This window comes from Oncorhynchus kisutch, linkage group LG8, assembly GCF_002021735.2.
Source record: "Oncorhynchus kisutch isolate 150728-3 linkage group LG8, Okis_V2, whole genome shotgun sequence".
In the NCBI taxonomy this organism is placed as follows: Eukaryota; Metazoa; Chordata; class Actinopteri; order Salmoniformes; family Salmonidae; genus Oncorhynchus; species Oncorhynchus kisutch.
This window is the reverse complement of record NC_034181.2, coordinates 18,807,737-18,824,798: the sequence shown is the minus strand read 5'-3', so window position 1 is coordinate 18,824,798 and position 17,062 is coordinate 18,807,737. Positions and strand designations below refer to the sequence as shown.

Below are 17,062 nucleotides of genomic sequence, written 5' to 3'. Positions count from 1 at the left end.
ATGCTTAGAGTGGCAGTACTACTCTAGTGCCAAAAAAAGGGACTCAATTAAATCTCCTTATTGTAATTATTACATGTTGTTCATTTGGCTGGATGTTATGTTGAAAATCATTTTCGATATGCACTGTAATGTCATGGTGAAATGGCTTGGCATACTGCGGTATACTGTGAAAAATCATATTCAATATACATTGTAAAAAGTAACTGCCTGGCTCATTAAAGAAATCGAATAGTGGCAACTCAAACATCTCCAACAGTCAGTAGAACTCAAACCATAAAAGTGTTCGTACATCTTATTGACATATAAGTTAGTATCACTTAATGTTTTGAGTACTGTTAAAGTTATTGAGTTTTTACAAGTTATTTCATATTTGAGTCAACATTTATTAATTAAGTTGATCTTACTTGATTCTATTATGTTTAAAGTAGTAGTCAGACACATTTATATTTTCATATTAAACACTTGATTTATTTGTGTTGTGCTGATATAGAATTATTACGTTTAAGTTATGAATACTTAATAATACCACGTGGCTCTATTTTTAAAGAATTGTGGGTAAAATGAAAATGTTTAGACTTCATGATAATTTTACATAACATTGTATGCATGTTTGACTGAAGAAAAGTATATTTCTAAAATAGTATTAAGCAGTTTGTTGTGCTATGAGGTGTAATTGATTATGATGAACGGATATCAACACTGTCAGGGAAATTGATGTTAAATAATGAGACAAGCCATTCCCACAATCATCAAAATAATGTGCACTACTCTCAATGACAGAGGCTAATGCAACATAATGTGTACAGTTACACCTCCAGTATCTGCTATGAGAATGAGCACTGTGCTCAACAATGCATGCAAAGATGGGTTAAAATGACAAATTGTCAAATACATAGGACAATGTTTAACATTAAGGCACAATAATGCCGAAACGTTGTTGTTTTACACAATACATTACTGGGAGTTTATGTACAGAGTGTTCGACTCTATTGATTTTTTTGTAGTTAAAATTTTATTCGCCGTTAGACAGCACCTCTACACAAAATAATGTTTTCTAGGTGCCAGCTCATGCTTTTTATTAAACATTAAGACACGATCACTGAAAATTACGAGGGCACCATCGCATGAGCCTAAAGCCACACACTGGCTTCATTCATTCTCACAAGTAATTCAAAGGCATTAATAAATCATGTTTCGTGTCATTTGTATTTAATTCTAATTATACAACGGGTGTCTCTAATCCTGAAAACTGATTGGTTAAAACCGCATTACATCCGTTGTCTATTCCACAAATTACCAACGGCTAAATCTATGACGTTGAAATGCCTATTTACTTTCTGTTCCATCTGACTGTGCAATCCACTGGCTCATCAGCCAAGGCAGGAAAGTTATAAACTTGATCTCCACTATAAAAAGCATTTAGACATTATCTAACATTTATTTTAGACTAACAGTTAGTTTTCAACAGCGGAGATTTGTATAATTACTGTCTGTCTCCGACATTTGCAACATTGTTTCAATATTCAAATTTGATCTCCAATTGTCCCATAGTAATGAACTTGTAGGGGTCGGGAGTCGTGACGAGGGAGAGAGAGAGAGAGAGAGAGAGAGAGAGAGAGAGGCAGGAAGCGTTTCTCAGCCAGTCGAAATCATGAATCAGCTGACATCATTTTTATGGATATATACAAAGAAATGTCAATTGAAAAAAGGTCAAACTAAACGAAGTGCATCTAGTTTGCGGTCTTCCCAGCTTCAGATTGAAGTTATGGTGTTAACTGTGTTGTTGGCTAGCTCCTCAACCGTGTCCTAATGAGAGAGCACATTTCTATGCCAGGTACTTCATTAGCATATTATTATGTATGTATCCAAATAAATGTCACTAGAAAACAGCTTAAACAAATGCATCTACTGTTGTTTTTCTGTCTGCACTGTTTGACGTGTCTGTAAGTTAGCCGTAGTTGGCTAGCTAGTAAGCAAGGGACAAGAACGTTGCCAGCCAGTATGGCAATGGAACATTTACAACGAACGACTGGGTCGCGTCCATAGATACAGACCAAAAAGACTGAACGTCTGGGTCGCGTCCATAGATACAGAACAAAAAGACTGAACGACTGGGTCGCGTCCATAGATACAGAACAAAAAGACTGAACGTCTGGGTCGCGTCCATAGATACAGAACAAAAAGACTGAACGACTGGGTCGCGTCCATAGATACAAAACAAAAAGAGTGAACGACTGGGTCGCGTCCATAGATACAGAACAAAAATACTGAACGACTGGGTCGCGTCCATAGATACAGAACAAAAAGACTGAATGACTGGGTCTCTGGCAACCGAAACTATAGAACAAACGACCAGCCGGCTTGGGTAGCAACCCAAGATCTGTGTCGGGACTATATCTTGTGGAAGGATTACATGTTATTAATATATTTATCAAAATAAAGTTTTTAAGGAAAATATGTCAATCATTAATTTAATATGTTGGTAACCTGTTGTATGAAGTGATAATGCTCTCGAAGCCGATGTTTGGAGAATATATTGGCACGGTTTGCCGGCCCTCAACCATGCCAATATATCCTCCAAGTCCAAACACCGGCTTCGAGGGCATTATCACGTCACAGCCTATATGGCCAATTTATAGACTACTTTATAATGATTTAATAAAACAAAGTGTTGTTTAAATGCTGATTGCTTTATGTCCCTATCAGCTTGTTGTTTCGCACTGACAGATGTTTCACAATGTATTTCTTTGTAGGCTATAGCCTAAATAATTCATTTTCGTTCTTTCTTAGTCACCCTGTCTGGCTCTGGACCTGTTTAGAGTGTTTATATGCAGTTTAATATGACATGTAGCCTAATTGAAATGATGTGCGGTTCCTACATTCACCTTTTCATATTTATTCAAATACTTTTAATTCAAATCATATGGTTTGGTTTCAATAGTTCAAAAACAAATGGTAGGTTCAGGTACTCACAAAAGAAGATGTGTGTTGGTTAAATTGGGATTTTAATGAATGGAGCGAATTTGGAGTGAATTTGGGGTAGCAGTTTCTTTCCACTTGTGAGGGCAGAGTTTTTAGTGGAGCGGTTGGAAAGGATGTGGAGCACCAAAGTGGTCCATGAGCAATGAACAGGATTTACAACTGCTCAACTCCAACCGCTCAACTCCAACCGCTCAACTCTGTCCACATACTCTGAGTAGAAGGGACCTAACATACAGTATGTATGTTCATTACAACAAAAATTCTAGTAACTTCAATCGTTAGTGTCAAAAGTTCACAAAACAGTTAAGTATTTACAACTTAAAAAGAGAAACATATGAGTGGCAATGTCACTTCATTACTTTAAGTATTTAACATTGCAATACTTTGAGTTGGGTTACTCAAGATTGTAGTCAACGGGTTTCCACTAAAAATGTAGTTATCAGAACTAACTACCTTTACAATGTAGTGTATGTACACTGTACAGTACATTATATATGCATTTGACTCAAGCTGCCCACAAGGTGGCAGTGTTTAGTAAAATATGTTTTAAAAGACTACTGGTATGTAGGACTGTTTCTGACATCTTTTCTCCTGGGATTAAGTGTTTTACGTGGGTGCTTCTGTCCTGTGTGAGTCATATCCTCCTGACATTGTTTGGATAAATATGCCTTCATTCAACAATAGCTTCACTGTTGTCTTTTCGCTTCTATCCGTCAGCCTGCCTGCCTGTCTCTCTGCCTGCCTGTCTCTTTTCCTGACTCTCTCTCTATCTCTGCCTGCCTGTCTCTTTTCCTGACTCTCTCTCTATCTCTCCCTGCCTGTCTCTCTGCCTGCCTGTCTCTCTGCCTGCTCGACTTATGTAACCGCTCCACTACCTTGTGTCTTCTAGAATAGCTCACCCACTCTCACTGAGCTCATCCAGCCCACTGGTGCTCTCTCCACACCTACAGTAAACCACCTACTATTCATGTGATTGTACTATAGCAATGTTAGACTGCTCTCTGGTGGTAAGCAGTTGTCATAACACAAATGCTGAGAGTGGCACTACTACTGTTGAATGAATTGATTGTAAAATGTATAAATTACCAGTCAAAAGTTTGGACACACCTACTCATTCCAGGGTTTTTCTTTATTTTTACTATTTTCTACATTGTAGAATAATAGTGAAGACATCAAAACTATGATGTTTTTAATTTGATTTATTTCACCTTTATTTAACCAGGTAGGCCAGTTGAGAACAAGTTCTCATTTACAACTGCAACCTGGCCAAGATAAAGCAAAGCAGTGCGACACATAAAAACAGAGTTACACATGGAATAAACAAACATACAGTCAATAACACATAAGGGAGGTAAGGCAATAAATAGGCCATAGTGGCAAAATAATTACAATCTAACAATGAAACACTGGAGTGATATATGTGCAGAAGATGAATGTGTAAGTAGAGATATGGGTGCAAAGGAGCAAAAAAAAAAAACAGTATGGGGATGAGGCAGTTGGATGGGCTATTTACAAATGTGCTATGTACAGGTGTAGTGATCTGTGAGCTGCTCTGACAGCTGGTGCTTGAAGTTAGAGAGGGAGATATGAGTCTCCAGCTTCAGTGATTTTTGCAATTCGTTCCAGTCATTGGCAGCAGAGAACTGGGAGGAACGGCAGCCAAATGAGGAATTGGCTTTGGGGGTGACCAGTGAAATATACCTGCTGGAGCATGTGCTACGGGTGGGTGCTGCTATGGTGACCAGTGAGCTGAGATAAGGCAGGGCTTTACCTAGCAAATACTTATAGATGACCTGGAGCCAGTGGGTTTGGCGACGAATATGAATCGAGGGCCAGCCATCAAGAGCATACAGGTCGCAGTGGTGGGTATAATCATGTATTAACCAAAACAAATGTATTTTATATATTTTAGATTAATCAAAGTAGCCACCCTTTGCCTTGATGACAGCTTTGCACACTCTTGGCATTCTCTCAACCACCTTCACCTGGAATGCTTTTCCAACAGTCTTGGAGGAGTTCCCACATATGCTGAGCACTTGCTTCACTCATCCCATACCATCTCAATTGGGTTGAGTTCGGGTGATTGTGGAGGCCAGGTCATCTGATGCAGCACTGCAGCACTCCATCACTCTCCTTCCTGGTCAAATAGCCCTTACACAGCCTGGAGGTGTGTTGGGTCATTGTCCTGTTGAAAAACAAATGATAGGCACACTAAGCACAAACCAGATGGATGGCGTATCGCTGCAGAATGCTGTGGTAGCCATGCTGGTTAAGTGTGCCTTGAATTCTAAATAAATCACAGACAGTGTCATCAGCACAGCACCCCCACATCATCACACTTTCTCCTCCATGCTTCATGGTGGGAACCACACATGCAGAGATCGTCTGTTCACCTACTCTCCATTTAACAAAGACACTGTGGTAGGAACCAAAAATGTCAAATTTGGACTCATCAGACCAAATTGCAGATTTCCACCTGTCTAATGTCCATTGCTCGTGTTTCTTGGCCAACGCAAATCTCTTCTTATTATTGGTGTCCTTTAGTAGTAGATTCTTTGCAGCAATTCGACCATGAAGGCCTGATTCACACAGTCTCCTCTGAACAGTTGTTGTTCAGATGTGTCTGTTACTGAAACTCTGTGAAGCATTTATTTGGGCTGCCATCTGAGGTGCAGTTAATTACCGATTTCTCAGGCTGGTAACTCTAATGAACTTATCCTCTGCAGCAGAGGTATCTCTGGGTCTTCCTTTCCTGTGGCGGTCCTCATGAGAGCCAGTTTCATCATAGCGCTTGATGGTTTTTGCATCTGCATTTGAAGAAACTTTCAAAGTTCTTGAAATTTTCCGGATTGACTGACCTTCATGTCTGAACGTAATGATGGACTGTTGTTTTTCTTTGCTTATTTGAGCTGTTCTTGCCATAATATGGACTTGGTCTTTTACCAAATAGAGCTATCTTCTGTGTACCACCCCTACCTTGTACCTACCACCCCTACCATTTTTTTGGTTACTACATGATTCCATATGTGTTATTATTCTACAATCTAGAACATTTTCAAAATAAAGAAAAACCCTGGAATGAGTAGGTGTGTTAAAACTTTTGACTGTTACTGTATATACTTACATGATTTGTATATGTCTGACTCTTCAGAACTGTCTGATCCGTGTGACGGCACGGGGCAGGGAGGCCCTAGTCACAGACTTTGGCCTGGCCAGAGAGGTGGTGGAGCTGCCGGTTAAAGACCCAGAGAGGAAGCTCTCCCTGGTGGGATCTGCCTTCTGGATGGCCCCGGAGATGCTGCGTGGGGAACCCTACGATCGCAAGGTAAGGATACGTCACCAAGACCCTTCATTTGACCATAGATCAGGAGGCCCACAAGGCCGCTGAGTTTGAGAAGATGTGGTCAAAAAAACTTTGGGTAGAAAGTTAGAGAGCTTTGTCATATCTTAGTATCCTAGTAGTTGGAACACAGCTCATCGTTGGTTGGCTCTCTGTATGACAGGCATGTGATTCTGTGTTGTCACCAGGTGGATGTATTTTCCTTTGGAATTATGCTCTGTGAAATACTGGCAAGGATCCCTGCTGACCCAGAGATTCTACCAAGAACACAGGTAAAGCTCTACTCTTTATTTACGTTATATACGACTACACAGATCCCGGTTTTCTACCATGTGTGAATGCTCTGCCATGCAACTTGTGTGAAATCTCTGCCATGTACCATGTGTGAAAGTTCTGGCATATGGACCATGTGTGAAAGCTCAGCCCTATTAACTGTGTGTGTGTGTGTGTTTGACAGGACTATGGCCTGGATGTGAGTGCATTTAGGGAGCTGGTGGGCGGGTGTCCTCAGCGGGTGTTGGAGCTGGCAGCCAGCTGCTGTCTGGTGAGTACATACAGTATACTTTAAAGAACAGTTCATACAGAAAACGTTACAGCATAGTTCATACAGTATACCTTACATTATGTTGAGTGCATACAGTACAGTATACTTTACAGTACAGTTCATACAGTATATGTTACAGTACAATTCATATAGTATACTTTACAGTATAGTCCCATACACTATACTTTACAGTATATACAGTATACTTTACAGTTTGGTGAGTAGATATATTACAGTATACTTTACAGTACAATTCATACAGTATCCTTTACAGTACAGTTCATACAGTATACTTTACAGTACAGTTCATGCAGTAATATTTACAGTCTGGTGAGTAGATATAGTAAAATTTACTTTGCAGTACAGTTCATACATTATACCTTACAGTACAGTTCATGCAGTATACTTTACAGTACAGTTCATACAGTATAATGTACAGTCTCGTGAGTAGCTACAGTTCAGTATACATTACAGTACAGTTTGTGGTTGCCCACAGCCGGATGAAGGTATATTTTTGCTCTATACACTTGGTAGCACGAACTTGTTGAGGATAGGGGGCAGTATTTTCACTTTGGGTGAATTGCGTGCCCATAGTAAACTGCATCCTACTCTGTCCTAGATTGCTAATATATGCATATTATTATTACTATTGGATAGAAAACACTCTGAAGTTTCTAAAACTGTTTGAATTATGTCTGTGAGTATAACAGAACTCATAGGGCAGGCAATCTTCCAAACAGGAAGTGAAATTCTGAATAAATGTCTAATTCAAGTCATCCCCTATCCACTTCCAAATAAGATATGGATCTGGTAGCACTTCCTACGCCTTACAGTAGATGTCCTCATTCAGTAGAATGTGGAATGGAGCTTCTGGTGTGAACTTTGACCGAATGGGAGGGAAAATAGTCACTGTCCCGACAGAATGCAATTTCCCTGTGGTGCATTTCTCTGTGGGTGCCACCATCGTTCCATTTGGCTGCAGCTGAAAACGTATGATCCGGTTGCAACGTTATTGGATATATATGAAAATAACATCCTGAAGATTGATTCTCTACTTAATTTGACCAGTTTATTCGACCTAGAATATATATTTTTGACGTTTTCGTGCGTGTTGTCCTGGACCAGCGTCAGCATTTGGGCACATGAGCTGAAAGTGGTAGCAAATGCAGCTAATTGGACACTAGTATTGGACATTATGGAACAAAACAACAATTTATTGTGGAACTAGGACTCCTTGCACTGCATTCTGATGAAAGATCATCAAAGGTAAGGGAATATTTATGATGTAATTTCGTATTTCTGTTGACTCCAACATGGCGGAGAAATACTTTTACGTCTGAGCGCTGTCTCAGATTATTGCATGGTAGGCTTTTTCCATAACGTTTTTAAAAAATCTGACACAGCGGTTGCATTAAGAACCAGTGTATCTTTAATTATATGTAGAACATATATCTTTAGTCAAAGTTTATGATGAGTATTTCTGTTATCTGGCGTAGCTTTCTATAATTCCTCCGGATATTTTGGAGGCATTTCTGAACATGGCGTCAATGTAAACCAAGATTTGTGGATATAAATATGCATATTATCGAACAAAACATAAGTGTATTGTGTAACATGTCATATGAATGTGATCTGATGAAGATTTTCAAAAGGTTCGTGATTCATTTTATCTCTAATCCTGCTTTTGTGACTCTATCTTTGGCTGGAAAAAATGGCTGCGTTTTTCCTTTGATTTTTATGGTGGTCTAACATAAATATATTTTAAAAATATACTTAAAAAATCGGACATGATGGGTAGATGAACAACATGTTTATCTTTCATTTGAGGTATTGGACTTGTTAATGTGTGAAGGTTAAATATTTCTAAAGAATATTTTTGCATTCCCTGCGCCACCTTTTCAGCTGAATGGGGGGGTGGAGTTCCCCTCGGTGATCGCCTTGCCATAACAGGTTTTAAGGTTTGTGAGTTTACATTTTTCTTACAGCCTGGTGTCCAATAGAGAGCCCTAGCTGTGTGTAAACTTAAAGTTGCAATCAGTAGTTTAAACAATAGCCGCCCCATCCCTGTTTTGATAAAAAGCTGAGGGATAGGGCTGGAGGAATGTAACCAGTCTCAAATTCATAGACAGAGCTATGGATGCAAGGAATGACCATACATGATATTCAAATTATAGTTTTAACAATGTTTTGTGGTGTTTGTTTACATTTACTTTGTTTACAAACATTAGCGTGAAACAAGCTTATATTTTGGTTCTGATGGGGTACGACAGTTGAACTGAGCTCATGAGGCATTTATAAGTTATATTCTTCAAGAATCAATGGGTACATTTAATTAATTCAGAATTCCAAGAATGGATGAAGCAACTGCAGATTGCTACTTTAACACAACATGAAATGGAACGTCAAAATATCTTGGTCTCTGGTCTTATGCCAGACTTCCTCCATCAGAAGTAGTTGTCCAGGGCCAGTATTCACAAAGGCCCACAGAAATAAAATATAAAACATGCCTTACCTTTGACAAGCTTCTTTTGTTGGCACTCCAATGTGTCCCATAAACATCACAATTGGTCCTTTTGTTCGATTAATTCCGTCAATATCCAAAATGTCCATTTATTTGGCGCGTTTGATCCAGAAAAAAACTGCTTCCAAATTGCGCAACGTCACCACAAAATATTTCAAAAGTTCCCTATAAACTTTGCCAAAGCATTTCAAACTACTGTTGTAATACAACTTTAGGTATTTTTAAACGTTAATAACCGATCAAATTGAAGACGGGTCTATCTGTGTTCAATTCAGGAAGACAACAAACCAAGCTACTTTTCAAGTCTTGCGCAACTCTCAACATTGTTACGCAGTTCCTAGATGGCCTTACTTCTTCATTGCACAAAGGAATAACCTCAACCAAATTCCAAAGCCTGGTGACATCCAGTGGGAGCGGTAGGAACTGAAAACATGAGAACAATGAGAACTCACTGAACAGACAGAGACCTAAAAAAAAAAATCTGAACGGTTAGTCTTCTGGGTTTTGCCTGCTACATAAGTTCTGTTATACTCACAGACATGATTCGAATAGTTTTAGAAACGTCACAGTGTTTTCTATCCAAATCTACTAATAATATGCATATCTTATATTCTTGGCATGAGTAGCAGGAAGTTGAAATTGGGCACGCTACTTATCCAAAAGTGAAAATACTGCCACCTATACCATAAGAAGTTAAGGGGAAAATAGACGAATTGCGGGCACAATCACAGTATGTATATTACTACATGGAGGCCTGTGTTATGGCCTTTTCTGAAACTTGGCTGTCGGAGGCGGTGCCCGACTCTGAAGTCACCACTGACGGATGCACTATTACTCAGATGGACAGAGACAATGAAGCTACTGGCAAGGAGCACGGAGGGGGAGTCTGTGTTCTGATAGATGATAGATGGTGTAAAACAATGATTGTCTGCACTCCTGATATAGAAATACTGTCAGTGTCACTACGCCTCTTCTACCTCCTCCGTGAATTCACCATGCTTTTTCTGACTGTTGTTTATATCCATGCGAGAGCAAACAGTGTCAATGCAGACATCATTTTCAACCCACTGAAGAGCTTGATGCGATTTCCCCTGATGCGCCCAAATTCTTCATGGGGGTTTAGATGCACTCTCAAGCTCACTTTCAATACTTACGTTAAGTATGTGACTTGTCTAACAAGGAAAAATAAGATAATTGACTTATGTTATGACTCAGTCTCCAAAGCGTATTCATCCTTGGCCAGACCTCCACTGGGTGGATCAGATCATAACACTGTTTATCTACGACCAACTTATAGACAGTAACTCAAAAGGGAGAAGGTGGTGGAAAAACAGATACAGGTGTGGGACAATGACAGTATTGATCAATTGCAGGGATGCTTTGATTGTACCACCTGGAGTGGATTTGAAGAATCATCAGCTGACCTGAACAAGTTGACTGATATCTGGCTATATTGAATTCGGTGTTGATTTGGTGATCCCCAAAAAACATGTAAGATATTTCCTAACAACAAACTATGGGTGACCAAATAATTGAAAGTGGTGCTTAACAAGAAGAAACAAGTGTTTTCCTCCGGGGATCCACTCAAAAGAAAATATGTACAGAGAGGTGAACAAAGGGATAAACTGGCGAGATGCAAGTACAAGGATAAGGTGCAACAGATAATATCACAGGGAGACTCTCCAGTACAAGGATAAGGTGCAACAGATAATATCACAGGGAGACTCTCCACTACAAGGATAAGGTGCAACAGATAATATCACAGGGAGACTCTCCACTACAAGGATAAGGTGCAACAGATAATATCACAGGGAGACTCTCCACTACAAGGATAAGGTGCAACAGATAATATCACAGGGAGACTCTCCAGTACAAGGATAAGGTGCAACAGATAATATCACAGGGAGACTCTCCACTACAAGGATAAGGTGCAACAGATAATATCACAGGGAGACTCTCCACTACAAGGATGAGGTGCAACAGATAATATCACAGGGAGACTCTCCACTACAAGAATAAGGTGCAACAGATAATATCACAGGGAGACTCTCCAGTAAGGATAAGGTGCAACAGATAATATCACAGGGTGACTCTCCAGTACAAGGATAAGGTGCAACAGATAATATCACAGGGAGACTCTCCACTACAAGGATAAGGTGCAACAGATAATATCACAGGGAGAGTCTCCACTACAAGGATAAGGTGCAACAGATAATATCACAGGGAGACTCTCCACTACAAGGATAAGGTGCAACAGATAATATCACAGGGAGACTCTCCACTACAAGGATAAGGTGCAACAGATAATATCACAGGGAGACTCTCCACTACAAGGATAAGGTGAAAGAGATACAGCCACAGGAAGACTCTCCAGTACAAGGATAAGGTGCAACAAATAATATCACAGGAAGACTCTCCAGTACAAGGATAAGGTGCAACAGATAATATCACAGGGAGACTCTCCACTACAAGGATAAGGTGCAACAGATAATATCACAGGGAGACTCTCCAGTATAAGGATAAGGTGCCACAGATAATATCACAGGGAGACTCTCCAGTACAAGGATAAGGTGAAAGAGATACGGCCACAGGAAGACTCTCCAGTACAAGGATAAGGTGCAACAGATAATATCACAGGGAGACTCTCCAGTACAAGGATTAGGTGCAACAGATAATATCACAGGGAGACTCTCCAGTACAAGGATAAGGTGCAACAGATAATATCACAGGGAGGCTCTTGGTCTGCCTGGTTGTAAACCATTGTAAACCCATGTGCGTATTATGTTCTCCTTTGCATTTAACACAATCCATTGGTCCTCGCGAACAGACTGAGAGGAGACTTGGTACTTGATGCTATGCTTATCACATGGATCACCAACTTCCTAACTGAAGTTGGTGATCCTCTCAGTAGGTTACGAGTTGGCAACACACTCTCTGAGGTGTGCACTACTCCCGTTTGAACCCCACACGGCAGTGTTCTTTCAACAGTACAATACATACTGTATACAGACAGCTGCCAGAGCCGGTTCCCGCTGCCAGAGCCGGTTCAAATTGTGCAGTAATTTGGGACATGTAGCCTATTTGAATCATTATGGAACTTAGACCACACGTAGAAGGTTAACCCTTCTGGCGCAGGCGTTCCGCTAGCGGAAGCCCTCGACAACATTCCGCTGAAAAGGCAGCATGCGAAATCCTATTTTTTGGGGTTGAAATATGTAACTTTCACACATTAATTAACAAGTCCAATACAGCAAATGAAAGATAAACTTCTTGTAAATTTACCCATCATGTCCGATTTCAAAAAGGCTTTACAGCGAAAGCACAACATATGATTATGTTAGGTCAGAGCCAAGTCACAAAAACACACAGCCATTTTTCCAGACAAAGATAGGAGTCACAAAAAGCAGAAATATAGATAAAATTAATCACTAACCTTTGATGATCTTCATCAGATGACACTCATAGGACATCATGTTACACAATACATATATGTTTTGTTCGATAATGTGCATATTTATATAAAAAAATCTCAGTTTACATTGGCGCATTACGTGCAGTAATGTTTTAAGCCAAGCTTTGAAAAACTACAAACCTCAGATGTCCCACTTTTGGTTGGATTTTTCTCAGGTTTTCGCCAGCCTTATGAGTTCTGTTATACTCACAGACATCATTGAAACAGTTTTAGAAACTTCATAGTGTTTTCTATCCAATACTAATAATAATATGCATATATTAGCATCTGGGACTGAGTAGGAGGCAGTTCACTCTGGGCACGCTATTCATCCAAAAGTGAAAATGCTGCCCCCTATCCCAAACAGGTTAAACGGTTCACGACGACTGACCATACCAACTACTGAGAAGTGCGTAGGAAAGGCTTGTGTAGGAAAGGCATTTCCTAAACCGGAATCGTACCCAAAGCGTCTTAGGGTGGAAATGTTGATCTAGGATCAGGTCCTCCCTGTCTAAATCATATTTATTTTTATATTAAAAACAGAACTGATCCAATATACTGTGATAGAAAAATGTCATATTTACCTGATTTGTTAGATATTTGATGATTAAATACTTAACTAAACAGTAAGACAATTACATGTATGTGTGAACTGAGAGGAGCCTAAAACCTACAGCTGGCATTCCATAGATAAGATGTGGTGGGTGTAACAGAGATAGAGAGAGCCTGGAGGAACAGAACAAAACCCTCATTGTCTCATCATCCTTGCATCTGGAAAATAATACCAGAGACAGATGACCACAGGAGATGAACCCAATCTATATGCGAGGGCTGGAACCAACCATGACTAAGCATTCTTGGTATCAGCTATATAAGAAACAGCATTTTTTGTAAAGGTTAGCCTGCTCGGACCAACAGTCAAGAGTGTTGGGCTGACTAGTCTCATTATTGCAATAATTTATCGATATTGAATAAAGATGATTGTTTGAAGGAATGTCAAAGTCTCTCTCAGTGCTGACATTTCCACGACAATACGCACTCCTACTCTGAGTCGCTTTGTGAACAGTTACATTTAAACCCCAAACAAGGCCAAGTACTGATTCTTATGTTTTCTCTGTGTGTTCAGATGGAGTCCTTCAGGAGACCAGCATTCACAGAGCTGCTGGATGAACTGGGGGAGATCGCTGAGACTCTGGAACCGCCCCCTAACCCGCCCCCTAACTCAGAGCTGACTACTGGGTGAGCTGCCTGGGTTGGCCGAAGCCCCACCCACCCATCTATCCTGAGGAGGACTGGAGGATTTGGGATTTGTATATGGGCTCAATCCCAAATGGCACCTTATTCCTTATATAGTGTACTATGTTTTACCAGAGCCTTGTGCTCTGGTCAAAAGTAGTGCACTATATAGGGAATAGGGTACCATTTGGGAAGCAACAATAGACAGTTGCACAGGGGCAGGGGCACAACACTTCACCAGGATGACCTCTCAACAGGGGCTGACCTCTCTGTTTGTGCCTGCCTACACTGCACCTAAACTGCACCTACAGATGTGTCGGGGGTAGCTCCACAGTTTTCAAGTGAGACCCTGGTGGAATAATGGATGGAATAGACAGTATGTATCTTGAAGAGAGGGTTTCTTTGGAAGCTTTATTTGACCAGTTCACACACTTTGTGTACAGTTGATAGAAGTTGGGCATAATTTTGCTTAACTTACATTTTCTTAATCTTAATCTCATAAACTGCTTTTTTGTTCAAATTTGTTGTTGTTGTTAATGTTTATGACAGTGTTTCGTGATGTAACTGATGATGATGAGGATAAACATGATGATGAGGAGGATGGTGATGGAGGATGATGGTGATGGAGGATGATGGTAATGGAGCATGATGGTGATGGAGGATGATGGTGATGGAGGGTGATGGTGATGGAGGGTGATAAAGGATGATGGTGATGGAGGATGATGGTGATGGAGGATGATGATGATAGTGTTGGAGGAAGATGGTGATAGTGATGGAGGATGATGGTGATGGAGGAGGATGGTGATGAAAGAGGATGGTGATGGAGGATGATGGTGATAGTGATGGAGTATGGTAATGGGGGATGATGGAGATGGAGGAGGATGGTGATGGAGGAGGATGGTGATGGAGGAGTATTGTGATAATGATGGAGGAGTATTGTGATAGTGATGGAGGATTATGGTGATAGTGATGGAGGATGATGGTGATGGAAGAGGATGGTGATGGAGGATGATGGTGATGGAGGAGTATTGTGATAGTGATGGAGGATTATGGTGATGGAGGACAATGGTGATGGAAGAGGATAGTGATGGAGGAGGATTGTGATAGTGATGGAGGAGGGTGGTGATGGAGGAGGATTGTGATAGTGATGGAGGACGATGGTGATGGAGGATGATGATGATGGTAATGGAGAATGATGGTGATGGAGAATGATGGTGATGGAGGAGGATGGGGATGGATGGAGGATTGTGATAGTGATGGAGGACGATGGTGATAGAAGAGGATGGTGATGGAGGAGGATGGTGATGGAGGATGATTGTGATAGTGATGGAGGATGATGGTGATGAAAAAGGATGGTGATGGAGGAGGATGATGATGGAGGAGGATGGTGATAGTGATGGAGGATGATAGTGATAGAGGATGATGGTGGAGGAGGAGGAGGAGGAGGATGGTGATAGTGATGGAGGACGATGGTGATTGAAGAGGATGGTGATAGTGAATGAGGAGGATGGTGATGGAGGAGGATGATGGTAATGGAGGGTGATGGTAATGATCATGATGATGATGATGGTAGGGGGAGGATGGTGATGGAAGAGGATGATGGTGATGATGATGACGGTGATCATGATGATGATGATGGTGAAGATGATGGTATTGGATTCTCATGATGATGATGATGATAGTGATGATAATGATGATGGTGAAGATGATGGTATTGGTTTCTCATGATGGTATTGGTTTCTCATGATGGTGATGATGTTGAGGATGATGATGATAGACACTCATCTGTTGATTTATTTCCTTCAACCGTTGTTTTCTATTGTCTTTCTATTTCTATTCTAATGTTTTTTTAAACTCTGCCTAAATCATCAGATGCTAGAGTGACATCATGCTCAACTCTCCATGTCACCTCTTTTCAAACATGAAATTGCTTCAGTTCAGTTAGCTGAGCTGTGAATAGGGCTGTTGCCTTTACAAGGAACTCAACAGACATCACCATCAATTCAGCTAGCTAGCGCAATACAGACGGCAGGCAGGCTAATACCAGTGGGTGCACAGTGGATAGGTATACCCAGTGGGCAAAACTGGTTGAAGATACGTCATTTCAACCAGTTTTGCCCACTGGGTTGCGTCATTAGCTAGTTAGTAAAGTTCAGCTGTTCTCTGTCTACCTGGTTGAGAGATCTTATCTCAGTGGATCTGTATTTTCTTGTTGTTATATAAAGTACAGTACAGTATGTCATATTTTTTACTTAGCTTATTTTCTCATCAGTCTTAAATAATATTTCTTTTTTTGTTGTTATTTTTATTTATTGTTTTTGCAATCTACATATGCACAATTAATATTCGGGCATCTACGGTACTGGGTACTTGTTACATTTGATTTAATACCCAATCTGATATTACTGGTCATTCATGACATGTTGTGTTGAACCTGTGGCTGTAAATATTCCAACTATCTGAGAACTTTCCATGCTGTTGCCAGGTAACCAGTATTTGCCAGTAAGTATGTGTCATCATGTTAATCTGATGTTTACAGTGTCACTTGAAGAGTAGAAAGAAATAGGCTGCTGCTGTAGGAACATTTTATTTGATTTATTTAAGCTTTTGTTTCGAGAAGCATATCAAATAATGATGTAAAATATTCTAAACTGAAGCTTACAGACATATATGTAAGTAAGTCTTGGACAACTAGCTAGGCTTGGGCGTTCAAAGTATTTCCTTTCTAATAAATAAAATAACAATGTTCCTCATGCCATATCACTTTTTAGAATATCAAAATCTTTGTGATACTATATGAAGGCAATTCTTACATTATTTAAACTTTGTCTGCTACATTTGGCATTACTCTGTAAAGCTAAGTACATTTGTAAGAAATAGAAATTGGCATTTAAAGATAAAAAGGTTATATTTGAAACATGTACATGTATTTTACAGATGAATTGCTTCTTTCAATAAACTGTTTCTCTGGTTCAGGGTAAGACTGTG

The 17,062-nt window shown here is 40.1% G+C and overlaps 1 protein-coding gene across 2 annotated transcripts in view; it reads left to right on the top strand.

The window, feature by feature from the left end:
• LOC109895146 (dual specificity testis-specific protein kinase 1-like) overlaps positions 1-14,694 on the top strand; it is a 43,081-nt gene extending 28,387 nt beyond the window's left edge. For both annotated transcript variants that reach the window (XM_020488805.2, XM_020488806.2), the window contains 4 exons: positions 6,134-6,307; positions 6,511-6,594; positions 6,780-6,866; positions 13,965-14,694. In XM_020488805.2, the coding sequence (XP_020344394.1) occupies positions 6,134-6,307; positions 6,511-6,594; positions 6,780-6,866; positions 13,965-14,081 (462 nt within the window). In that variant the 3' untranslated portion in view covers positions 14,082-14,694. The remainder of the gene's footprint in view (positions 1-6,133; positions 6,308-6,510; positions 6,595-6,779; positions 6,867-13,964) is intronic.
• The last annotated feature ends 2,368 nt before the right edge of the window (positions 14,695-17,062 follow it).